At 46.2% G+C, this 12520-nt stretch overlaps 1 protein-coding gene across 3 annotated transcripts; it reads left to right on the forward strand.

Moving 5' to 3' along the window:
* Window positions 1-280: 280 nt before the first annotated feature.
* On the forward strand, window positions 281-11899 carry PGAM5 (PGAM family member 5, mitochondrial serine/threonine protein phosphatase). 3 transcript variants are annotated; one of them, XM_075568595.1, is made up of 6 exons: window positions 281-533; window positions 5921-6099; window positions 6263-6388; window positions 7073-7161; window positions 7277-7410; window positions 9413-11899. In XM_075568595.1, exons 1-6 carry the CDS (start codon window positions 505-507, stop codon window positions 9561-9563), a joined length of 708 nt encoding a protein of 235 aa, XP_075424710.1. In that variant the 5' UTR covers window positions 281-504; the 3' UTR covers window positions 9564-11899. The 3 variants fall into 3 exon arrangements, with proteins under 3 accessions (XP_075424710.1, XP_075424708.1, XP_075424709.1); XM_075568593.1 differs by having other exon boundaries at window positions 283-495; window positions 9413-11896; XM_075568594.1 differs by having other exon boundaries at window positions 283-495; window positions 7280-7410; window positions 9413-11896.
* Window positions 11900-12520: the final 621 nt, after the last annotated feature.

Consider the following 12520-nt stretch of genomic DNA (forward strand, 5'->3'; position numbering starts at 1 on the left):
TATTTCTGCCCTATCTCAGTGCCCCCGTGTCAAACTAGATTTATTTAAAGAGATTTATTGTTAAAAGCAATTACATCACTTAGTTACAAAAAGCTCATAAAGTCTGCCCCTGGCATTAAAACACTTGGTGGGACTACTGCTGCACCCATGTGTGCTGTGACCTGGGGGGAACTACAACTCCCAGCATGCCATGCGGGCGCAGTGTTTCCTCTCGGGCCGCCGTACCCTGCCTGTGCGCTCACTCCCCCAGTTTATGGAACTACAACCCCCGGCATGCCATGCGGGCGCAGTGTTTCCTCTCGGGCCGCCGTACCTCACCCCAGTTGATTGTATGTCCGTCATGTCTCTCCGCCGAGTCTTGCTGGCCGGGGGCTCGGCCGCCGCCGCTGCTCTTCTCGCCGCCGTGGCCGTGGGCAAAGCTCGGGGAGACCGCAGCCCTGCTCCTCGGATCGAGGCCCCGCCGAGCAATGGGAGCTGGAACCGGAACTGGGACCGGTGAGGCGCATGCGTGGGAGGAAGGGGACACTGCAGGAGTTGGGTAACCCTTTTTCATCTCTTCGCTGCCAGAGAGGTCTGGCAGCAAAGGGGTTAAACAAACCAAATGAGCCGGTTCCTTTTTTTTAAATATATTTGTAATTATTTTCTTGGGAGGAAGGGGCATATTTTCTATATAATCATCAAATGCTTATATAGGGGGGACGTGAGACCACTGCTTGTGATCCTTCAGAGTGCGTACGTACATTGTGTGTGTGCACGCGCGCATGCACAGTGTGTGCGTGTGCACGCGCGCATGCACAGTGTGTGCGTGTGCACGCGCGCATGCACAGTGTGTGCGTGTGCACGCGTGCATGCACAGTGTGTGTGTGCACATGTGTAGGTACACACTATGTATGTACATAGGGTGTACCTACACACACACCCTATGTACGTACGTACACACCGTATGTACGTACACACCGTATGTACTGAATCACCACTCTCGATTAAATATCAAGTGTAAAAGCTTGAGGGGAATCCCTCTCCATAAATGTATTTCTATTTGTTTGTGTATATCTATATACAGTGGTCGACAAATCACCAAAAAATCTACTTGCCGAACAAAAAAATCTACTCGCCACCTAGTACCACACATGTGCTGCTTGGGCCAATAGGAGCTCGCCATGATGTTAAATCCACTCGCCTGGGGCGTGCAAATGTATAGGTTTGTCGAACACTGTCTATATCAGATAGTCGTGACACTCCACCAATGTTAAATTAAGTGCTTGGGTGCAGACTGCAGCAAAGGTAATAACTACAAAAAGATGTCTTGCTGACGGGTGTGCCAGCGCCTCCTAACACCCCCCCATGTTAAAGTTGTAAAATTTGCAATGAATATAGAACATTTAAATATCCCTTGTATGCACATTCCCACGTCTGACAGGTCTGCAACCCTGCCTTTCCCCATTATCCCTCAGCATACAGTGCTTCCACTGCTTCCTGGGATTCTGGGTAGTGGCATGCAAATGAGCGCACAATGTGTCATCATAAATATTTATAAAAAAAATAATAATACTTGTCCATATAGTGGAATGGAGGTTGCGACACTTCCCTAGTTCATCTATGTGTATCTAGTGCCGTGCGTTACTCTTGTGTTTCCACGGGTACCGACATTAGGTACACTTACAGAAGGTCCTTTGTTTCGCACTGGACGGAAGACGACGTTGAACAAGACTGCTACTTTTGTCACTGAGAGTAGAGAGACTACTTCCATTCTACTATATGGATAGGCATATTTGAATATACTTCTTACTAGCTGAAAGTGCCCCACGTTGCTCAGGAGTTCTAAGTAACCAACCTCATCCCTCCTCCTCACCCCCTCTTCTCTACCCCTCATCTCTCTCCCCCATCACATTCCTTTAAAGCTGCAGTTCAGTCTTTTTTTTTTTTCTTTTTAATTTATTTTTTTACTTCAATAGTTTCATGTGGGCAATCTCTAATTACCTAAAGAACTGCATAGCTGCCGGTCAATTCGTTCTCCGTCTATTGATCGGCAAAGTTTGGCGACATCTTTAAATATGGGGAATGGAAATCGTTGCTATTGGAACAAGCATGCTTGTTAAAATAGAATACAAGAAAATTGGTCTTTCAAATGTGTTTTTTTTTAAAACAGAAAATGCTAAAAGTATTTTTTCTTACTACAGAACTGATTTATTAAAAAAAACACACATGCAGGATATTGCCTGAACTGCAGCTTTAATACCTTACGATGTCCCCAACTCGTTCCGCCTCTCTCGTTCTCCAGCATTCTTACTTTCTCCTCACGCGCCAACTGACTTCCTCTTTCTTTCTTCGTCTGCTTTCTGTGCAAACTTTGTAGCTATCTGACTTGTCATTATCTGCCACCAGGCTATGCGCATTATGTGAGGAAAAAAAAACAGAATAAATAAGGTGCGCTACTAAAATAAATAAATAAAAACGGTGAAAACCGTGATTAAGTGACAACAACCCAAAAATCTCAACATTGAATATGTGAAAAAAATGACACGTAAATCAATGTGATGTTGAGAAACTATACATGACCTGAATCAGGTAACCGTGAAAGTGTCTGCAGCTGTTAACAAAGGGGTGGCTCAACACCCCCAACATCTAGAGAAGAAAAAAGACAAACAGCGCCGACGCTCATAGTGTAGTATTTAGTAAAAATATGTAAAAATAAAAATGTAATAAGTTCTGCGTACATCAATGCATGAAAGCATTCCATGTAACGAGACCTGGATTACCACATGCCGAGCCAGCGGGTAGATGGAAGCGTTGACGTCTCGATCGCCCTCAATGGATTTGGGGAGATGTCGTCCGCCTGGAGGTAAGTGGCCCCTCACGTGGCATCACGGAAGATCTTCCTTGGAGTTGAGTCCCGTTGAGTGTTTTTATATAAAGAAGCACTGAATGTGTGTGAATGGGACTCAGGAAAGTACCGTGGTATTGCCAGAAAGAGCCTTTCCCTCCAGCACAAACCAGCGTCGCAGTAAAACCGCGACCTGTATGAATCAGAGCGGGGGAAGGTTCCGATGGAACGGCCTACACAAATAGATCCCGGATGTACACTGGCGCATCAGTTCGAAGACCCTACAGCTCAAAGAATACACCGATGGTGTAGGGACTGGGTGGTGACGTCACTGCATGGGCGCCACTATGTGGCGATTAGCGCTGGAAGGTTTATCAGCCAGGCCAAACACATATGTTGGTGCTAGAGCTTCACAGGTTAAAATATCAATAAAACAACTGAACTTAGTATACTCTCTTAAAACACTCAACGGGACTCTCAACTCCAAGGAGGATCTTCCGTGATGCCACGTGAGGGGCCACTTACCTCCAGGCGGACGACATCTCCCCAAATCCATTCTGAGGGCGATCGAGATGTCAACGCTTCCATCTACCCGCTGGCTCGGCGTGTGGTAATCCAGGTCTCGTTACATTAAATGCTTTCATGCATTGATGTACGCAGAACTTATTACCTTTTTTTACATATTTTTACTAAATAATAATACACTATGAGCGTTGTGCGCTGTTTTTTTGTTTTGTTTTTTTTTGTGTCTTTTTTCTTCTCCATGTGCATTATGATGTCGCCAGTATGCTGCCACGTGCCCGATACATAGAATGTGTCCAATTTCCAAATATACCCAGAAACCTGCTGCTGGATCTCTGGAACCATCGTGCAAAATTGGGTTAGGATATCTTAAGAGGTGTCCAAATGCCAAGTGAACAGGCACACAACTTTCCAAAGTGTGTAGCAGATGTGTGTGTTAATTACCTTTGCATCATCTGAAAGTTGTGAATACGCGATTACTGTTTTTTGGGGGGGGGCTTGTTGTTTTTTCCATTTCATTTACTACAGAGTGGGGGAGTAAGGCATTCCCTATCAAGAGAAGCAGCAAGTAAATGTGTTTCCTTTATAAGAGGAACAGTCCCTGGGAACCTACATCGCTGACATTTGTTTCCTGGAACAATAACATTGTGTGACAAGTATATTTATGTCAAGACAATAGGGAGGGGATCCCTGCCCCCAGGAGCTGACAATCTCTGTATTTCTACATGAAGTGTGGCTGTAATAGTGCAGACCACATGCCCAGTGTTTCAGCGAGTCTCAGATATGCTCTACCACGTGATGTCGTTGCGGTCACATCTGGATCTGACCCAGACACACACACACGCAGGTGAAATGTTCTGTGTTCCTGAGCCAAAATGAATAAGCTGTAGAGCCAAGCGCGGCTTCAGACTCCTCCAGCCGTGACTCACTTGCCTCACAGTGTTATTTTCCTGCCGGGTTTTGGCAGCCGCAGCGTCTCGCACGAGGGATCATTGTCCTGTGCGCTGCTTAATCAGCGCAAGGTGTCTGCCCTGAGTCTTGGATTCCCTGTGTCTGTCTGAGTACAGCTTGTGTTTACACAGCACGTCCGCACTTCCTCCGGGGTCTGACCCGCAGGTCTGCGCTGGCCCTGTAATCTCGGCGGAAAGCACCGGTGCTAACAACTAATACAGCCGAGTTAGCTTAGACAGAGGCTGATGCTGATTTACAAAATATTAGAGCAGGGTTATTCAGATTTTCCAAATCCCCCAATATTTACGAGCAGAAGGACCGCGAACGTCTAGTAATTTGTGATACATTAAGAATGATGCTTTTTAAACATCTGTACCATATGCATTTAAATTACAAGGGAGTTTCAGTGTGACAAACTGCACTTGGCTGCTTAAGCGACTGGTATGAAATTATCAGGGACAGAGTCCAAGGGCCACAATAACCCCCTTTGGGGCTGGATTTGGCCTGTGGGAGATGCCAGCTGAAGAGCCCTGACATTGTGTCAATGGCAGGAACTGAAACTACATGCACACCGCCGACCCTTATGGCAATCACAAAAACCAGAGCAATAAAGCAATGTCTTCAGATCTGGAATCACAGGCCCCAAAAATAACTTGCCTTTAAAGGAGCAATTTGTGATTTTGTAAAAAAAGAATATTTTTTTTTTTAATTGACTGTTTTTATCATAGGTTAGAAGCAGGGGGTCTATGGAGCAGAACCCCCTTAGTTATCAGCTCCAGGACCCCCCCTGCTTCCCGAGATACCTCCACAGGGGGTGCCGATATCTCTGCAAAGTTTAAAGCTCCCGCGTCACGTGGGCCAATAGGAAGCCGCACCGGATGACATCACTGATTCCTATTGGCCCGCAGGGCGCGGGAGCTTTGAAACGCCGCATTTACGTGAACCCTGCTAGCCGAGCAGTTATTGGCACCCATTTACAGAGGTCTGTATCTCCGGAAGCAGGGCGTCCTCGCAGTTGAAACTAATGGGGTTCAGCTCCGGAGACCCCCTGCTTCAATCCTGGTATAAAAAAAAAATCCCTTAGTCTGCGTCCATAGCAGGGGAAGCCGCGCAGACGCTCCGCGCTGAGCCCCTGCATCCTCACTGAGGATGTCTTTAGAGGGGGCTCACGCGAGCGTCCGCAGGCGTGCTGAGGCGTTGGGATTTTCAGCCGACAGCAGAGCCTGTTTCTCAGCGCGCTGTCGGCTGAAAACCTCCAATCACAGCAAAGCAGCGTCAACGTCACGGGCTATTGGCCCAGCGACGTCACTGCCCCGCCTCCCGATCGCGCACGCTGGCTCGTCTGCCAGTCCATGGGATCGCTCCTGACCGGGCAGGAAAGCGTCAGCGCGGAGGAGCGCGGGCTGAGGCTCTATGGACGCAGCCTTAGGGCTCGAGCGCTCTCTTTATTAAGTCCACACAATAAGCAAAATGTTTCTAAGTTGTACAGTGAAACGGTTAGTGATGCCTCGCCCCATTACCTGCCACCTTACCCCATCGCTATAAATAAGTGAATGAGAGCTGTGACGGCTTTCTTCTTAGTACCTCTGGAATTTTGATTCATTGATTTTTTTTGTTTTGAAGGCGAGAGCCGATGTCCCTCATCAACCTGCGGAAAGTGAATACGGAAACGGGGGAGGAAGAGCTGGGGCTGCAGCTGAGCAAGCACAAAGCCAAAGCAACCCGGCACATTTTCCTGATCCGGCACTCCCAGTACAACCTAGAGGGCCGCACCGACGCAGAGCGGACCCTCACCTCCCTCGGTGTGTATGTTTACGAAAACGTTTACCCCCTGGCGTGCTGCAGGGGACGGCCACTCGTTGCCGCGGATGGGGTTGTTAATATTACTCCCAGCACGTGCTGTGGTTTAGATTGAAGCACGCCCCCAGTGAGACCCCATGCGTTGACCTCTCTTCTGCTTTGAAGGTCGGGAGCAGGCGGAGATGACAGGGCAGCGCCTGGCAACTTTAGGGTTGAAATACAGCGAGATCGTTCACTCGTCCATGACCCGAGCTACAGAGACGGCGGATATCATCAGCAAATACCTGCCAGGTGAGATCTTACCGCAGCGGTGAGAAGAGAGTGGGTCTGCGGTTGGCTGTTTATTTGCCCTCAGTTCTACCTGCAGCCGGGTTCCCCAATCCAGGAATGATTACATACACCTGGTTGTAATTCAGTGTAAAAACAAGTAAAGGGTTTGCGAGGACACTTTTCCCATAAGGTTATCACTGATGAGCATTTGTTATGGTGTTGAATTTGTCTGCTCACATTATACGGTGCATTTTCGTGTTCTGTTTGTCGTTCTCGGACAGCGTAGAGACTTGGGAGGACGGGATGACCTAACTCTGTGCTTTGTATGACCTCCTGTGCGTAGCAGAGAAAATCTCACTTTAAGGGGTGGCAAACTCCAGTCCTCAAGGGCCACCAACAGGTCAGGTTTTCAGGAAATCCCTGCTTCAGCACAGGTGGCTCAGTCAATGACTGATGCACCGAGCCACCTGTGCTGAAGCAGGGATGTCCTGAGAGCCTGACCTGTTGGTGGCCCTTGAGGATTGGAGTTGTCCACTCCTGCTCTACACCGCTGTAATCATGAAGAACTACTTAGTGTAACCCAGTTAGTTACTTATCTATTCCTCTGTTCTAACGCACAACGTTACTGAGCAGTATTACTGCAGTCTCTGTATTCACCTCATGCCAGGGCTTTTGTTACAATGCTCCTGTGGTCCCTTTATCCAGATGTGAAGAAATCCAGCACTGATCTGCTGCGGGAAGGAGCCCCCACCCAACCGGATCCCCCAATCTCTCACTGGAAGCCGGAGGCCGTGGTAAGAGGAGTGTACTCCCGGTGCTGTAATGCTGGGTCAGGGGGCGTTGGGTGGTGCTGGGTGTGGTTGGTACTGCACAGGTTACGTTCCCGATGTGTCATGTACATGCCTCCAGCAGTATTACGAGGACGGCGCGCGCATCGAAGCCGCCTTCAGGCGTTACATTCACCGCGCGGATGCCAAGCAGGATGAGGACAGCTACGAGATCCTGATCTGCCACGCCAATGTCATTCGCTACATTGTATGCAGGTGAGGGTAATGGTAAACGGTGCATTCCACTCCCCCCCGCCCCCCTCTCTCTTCATGGCTAAGCAGGGGGGTCCCTGGAGGTGAAAGGTAGCGCCAGTACGTCTGCATGTTTAAATCTCCCATGTCAGGCAGTCCAATAGGAAGAAAAAATTCCTTTCGAGGAGCTACTGTGCAGAGCAGGGACGTGCTGCCTGTATCGCCCCCCATGTGCGGTTAGATATGGGCATAAGAAGGGTGCACTTAATAGCATGTTGCGGGGATCGCGACACAACTGCTTTATGTGCACAGAAAAGTACCAGCTGAGGAAAGGCCCCTTTAACATGTTGGCGGTTCTGATTTGTAATGTTTGATGTGGGTGCTTTTCTTTCATACCCAGACTGAAGGTTTGCAGAGGGTGAGAGTAAAGTGCACTGGTATTATAAATTTAAAACCAGAGACAGAACATGAAACACAGACAGAGCTCAGTGCACATCCAGTGAAACCTATACACCGTACAGTGCCTAAATATATATGTATAGATATCTATTAAATAAAATGGTCTTTTAGTTTAACATTTTGGCCAAAGTGTTGTAAGCCCCTGAGCCACTACACGGCAGACCACATCTCAAGGGTCCCTAACACTAATATAAATTCTTAATAACCTGTGCATTGCCAGGAAGAATGATTTATAATAAATCTGTCAAAATGAGTTGCATAGTTCTAAGTCTGATTGAAGCTTTTATTAACCTGTACATTACCAGGAAAAGCACTCTGTATTAGATTTGTCACAATCAAACTGCAAGCAGGCAAGTTCCCCTGAGAGTGGGAGATGCAATGGAGTGAGCTTTTAACCATTTAAATGTGGGAGGGGGTGAGCTTCAACTAGGTAGGAGGAGCCACCCTCCAATCAGCTAAGACCAGCTGAACAAGAATTGTAAAACATACAGGACACCTATAAGCTCATATTGAACCCCCAAAATAACCACAACATATGTACAGTATAAGCATATAAGTGTCACAGAGGAGTGCTACTGAGCATGGCTATATATATTTAAAACCAGAGACAGAACATAAAACACAGACAGCTCAGTGCAGATCCAGTGAAACTTATACACGGTACAGTGCCTAAATATATATGTATAGATATCTATTAAATAAAATGGTCTTTTAGTTTAAGATTTTGACCAAAGTGTTGTAAGCCCTTGAGCCACTACACGGCAGACCACGTTTCAAGGGTCCCTAACACTAATATAAATTCTTAATAACCTGTGTATAAGTTTCACTGGATGTGCACTGAGCTCTCTGTGTTTCATGTTCTGTCTCTGGTTTTAAATATATATTGCCATGCCCAGTAGCACTTCTCTGTGACACTTTATATGCTTATATACAGTGTTCGACAAACCTATACATTTGCTCGCCCCGGGCGAGTGGATTTAACCTCCGGGCGAGTAAATATTGGCCCAAGCAGCACACGTTTGGTACTAGGTGGCGAGTAGATTTTTTTGTGTGGCGAGTAGATTTTTTGGTGATTTGTCAACCACTGTATATATATATGTTGTGGTTATTTTGGGGGTTCAATATGAGCTTATAGGTGTCCTGTATGTTCCGGTATTATAAATACAGGAATTATTGTAAGAACCTCAGCGTGGTCATGAAAGAGTTAAGACGGTTAATGATGGCGTTTAACGCGGCAGTCCGCTCCGATTTGCTATTTTGTTCTTTCATGTAATCTTCTTAGTTCAGGGGGATTTCCTCTTGCCATTTCCAAAGATGTTTTTTGGGGGATTCATTCAGGACATAGAATTCTTGGTCTGGGAGGTTAAAATGGAGTTCGCTGCAGTCTCACGGTCACCATGTTAACATCGGGCGCCAGAGATTAAGAAAATAATTTTTTTCAAGAGCACATTATGCTCAGGGGAGAAAGATACTAACATTGAGTTAAACGCCTAAAGGCCTCCGGGGTATAAGTGGTGCATTGTGCACGCTCCATGCTGTTCCAATCAATGCTCTTATCTCTGCGCAGGGCATTACAGTTTCCCCCGGAAGGCTGGCTACGCATGTCGCTCAACAATGGCAGCATCAGCTACCTGGTGATCCGTCCCAGCGGCGGCGTGGCGCTGAGGGCGCTCGGCGATAGCGGCTTCATGCCCCCGAGCAAAATAACCCGGACGTGAGAGTTCAGTTACCATCCCCCCCCCCTCCACCGCCCCTGACGAAGCTTCCTCACTGTCAGCCATAAAGATGCTGCACCGTACGATGTCACCAGCATCCTGCCCTCTCTGTGCCACCTCCTGGGGGGGCGGGCAGGGGTAATACTCTTCCACTCCCTTTAACCCTTTCGGTGCTGGATGGGACATACAGCAGAGAATGTTAAGACAACTCCAGCAGTGAAGGGGCTAGAAGCAGTTTGTGTGGGACCTGTGCTGCAGTATAGAGTGTTACTGATGCTGAATACACACAGCCCAAGCGGAATCGGCAGAGAGAAAGGCAGCACCAAGCACATGATGTACAGCTGTACCCCCCTTCATGCTGCCCAACGCACAGAGAAGGTGCCCTTCTGTTTTGGACGTGTGTACTTGATCAGAGGCTGAACGCTCGAAATCGGACGGAAAAAACCACATCAGATTTTCTCATTAGAAAAAGTTACAATGTGATTCGATCTGGTGCCGTTTTGGCCCAGGACAGCATGAGGGTTTTCAGGGAAAACGGAAATTATACTAAAATCTGAACGTGAAACTTTTGCAGTTACAGAGATAATGTACAGTGGGCATTTACCCGAGGGTTAAATAAATGGAGTCAGTATTTGGGTGATATTACACAACGGACCTTTTCATTTTAAATAAGCACAATAAAGGGAGTCCCGATGTGGGTGAGGAATCTTTACTGCCAGAGGGAGCTGCTATCTGCAGAATGGTAACACATGGTATGACTTCTGGTTCTATGTGCAGCTCAGGAACATGTCAACTGTCAATTTAGGGGGGGAAATCTAATTAAAGCCACGCTGATGATGTCACTGAAAAAGATATTAGTGTTGCATAATTGCTACAGAAAATAGGACTGGGGATATCATTCTGTAATAGGAGAATATAAGAACACCTTCCGCATCAGTGGGCTGTATTGTGTCGGCCATAGTACTGAATGCAGCTGATCCTTTGGGGTTAAATGTCTGGTATTTTTGAGGGATATTTTGTTTCTGATGATGATTGTACCTATCCACTGCCTGTCTTGGATTTGTGAATATTAATGCATGGGGATTCCCTAACCACTTCTATGACCAACACAAGGTTGTAAAGAAAAAGATGAAATCTTAACGGATGTTACAGGTGAACTGCAGATCTGTTTGATATTCTACAAAGTGGGGGAGTGATTTTAAAGCTGCTGACCAAGCAATATGCTACATGTTTTTTTTATTAAATAAATCAGTTCTGTACTGTAAGAAAATACTTGTATTATTTAAAAAAAAAAAAAATCTGAATGAGTTTTAATGTATTATAATGTAACAAGCATATTGTTTCTATAGCAACCATTTACAAAGTCACATCCCCTTCCTCTTCTGAAACAGGCACTGGCACACCACGTTTTGATCCCTGCCCCCTCTGCAGCAGTGCACAGTATCTAGTGACTGCCTGGTCACATGATCTCCCCCACAGAACTTTGCATCTTTGGTTCTCTTCTGCTGCACTGACAGCCATGTAGTGAATCTTCACGGATCAATCATCAACCTAGCTAATTATTTATCATTCTTTGGATTGTATTGATGTACATATTAATGGGAAAAATACATAAGGAGTGGCTCAGTGAGTAAAGACAGAGTGGCACTGAGTTTGAAGCAGGGGAACCTGGTTCAATTCCTGGTGTCGGCTCCTTGTGACCTTGGGCAAGTCACTTTATCTCCCTGAGCCTCCGGCACCAAAAATATAGATTGTAAGCTCCACGGGGCAGGGACCTGTGCCTGCAAAATGTCTCTGTAAAGTGCTGCATACAACTAGCCGCGCTATACAAGAACACGCCATTATAAAAATGGCAGCTAGGAAATTTTAATCAGGAACCTCAGAGCTTATAAAAAGCATTACAACTTTCACACTTTTTGTGCTGTTTTGCCCAGGACAAACTTAATTTTTAATTAGAGTAAAATGCAAAAAAATTAAATACTTGTTTTTAGTAAGTGCAATTTGTTTTTCGGGGAGGAAGGGGCTGACACTAATATTTAGCTCGTTTAGTTGCAATCTTAGCCCTGTAGCTCTGTAAATGCAGACAATGTACTATAGAGGTTGTACCTGTTCATTATTAGCAAATATTTGCTATTGGAGTGATGTTTGCAAGGAAATTCTTGTTTTCTCTAGTCAATTTATAGTTTGATTTTAAATGCAAATGAAATGTTATTTCTTGAAGACTTAAAGCCAATAAACAGATGTTTATAACAAACACTTAAATTACCAAGGCAAAGAAAGTGTTATTTGAGGGTTGAGATCAACATGGGTTAAAAATAAAAAAGTCTAACTTTTACATTAAGTGTAAGGAGCTGTATTTGGGTATTAAAAAAAGTTTTCCAAAAAGGACGTTTACCTTTGGATGTCGGTTTCTTCAAGTCCGATGGCAGCCATTACTCATGGGATAGTTCCTCCTTACAGCTGGTAGGAGAAGTACTTCTCCTGCAAACTCTGAGCAGGGGTTACACACTCTCGGTCAGAGCTGTTTAAAAGGAAGCTCTGGATATAAGACTCAAGGGAGGGAAGTGACCTGCCAGAGGACTTCAAGAAAGCAAACTATCGGAAGGTACACTTTCTTTCCTTCCGCCAGCCAAAATACTGACGATGTACTAGGGCAGGGATGGCCAATTCCAGGATCATCATATCCCTACTTCAGCACAGGTGGTGACTGAGTCACCTGTGCTGAAGCAGGGATATCCTGAAAACCAGACCAGTTGGCCCTTGCCTGGAATTGACCACCCCTGCCCTAGACAGTTGAGGGAAGAAAAAAAATATATATATATTTCCCCAGTTGGAACAACTGCTTGAAGCACCATCTTCCAAATATCACATGGGCTGATGAATGAACAGCCAGATGGTGATGCTTGGCCCACTTGCCAAGACTAGGCTGCTGCTTTACACATTTCCTGGGCAGAGGCCTG

This window comes from Ascaphus truei, chromosome 13 (assembly GCF_040206685.1).
Source record: "Ascaphus truei isolate aAscTru1 chromosome 13, aAscTru1.hap1, whole genome shotgun sequence".
NCBI lineage: Eukaryota > Metazoa > Chordata > Amphibia > Anura > Ascaphidae > Ascaphus > Ascaphus truei.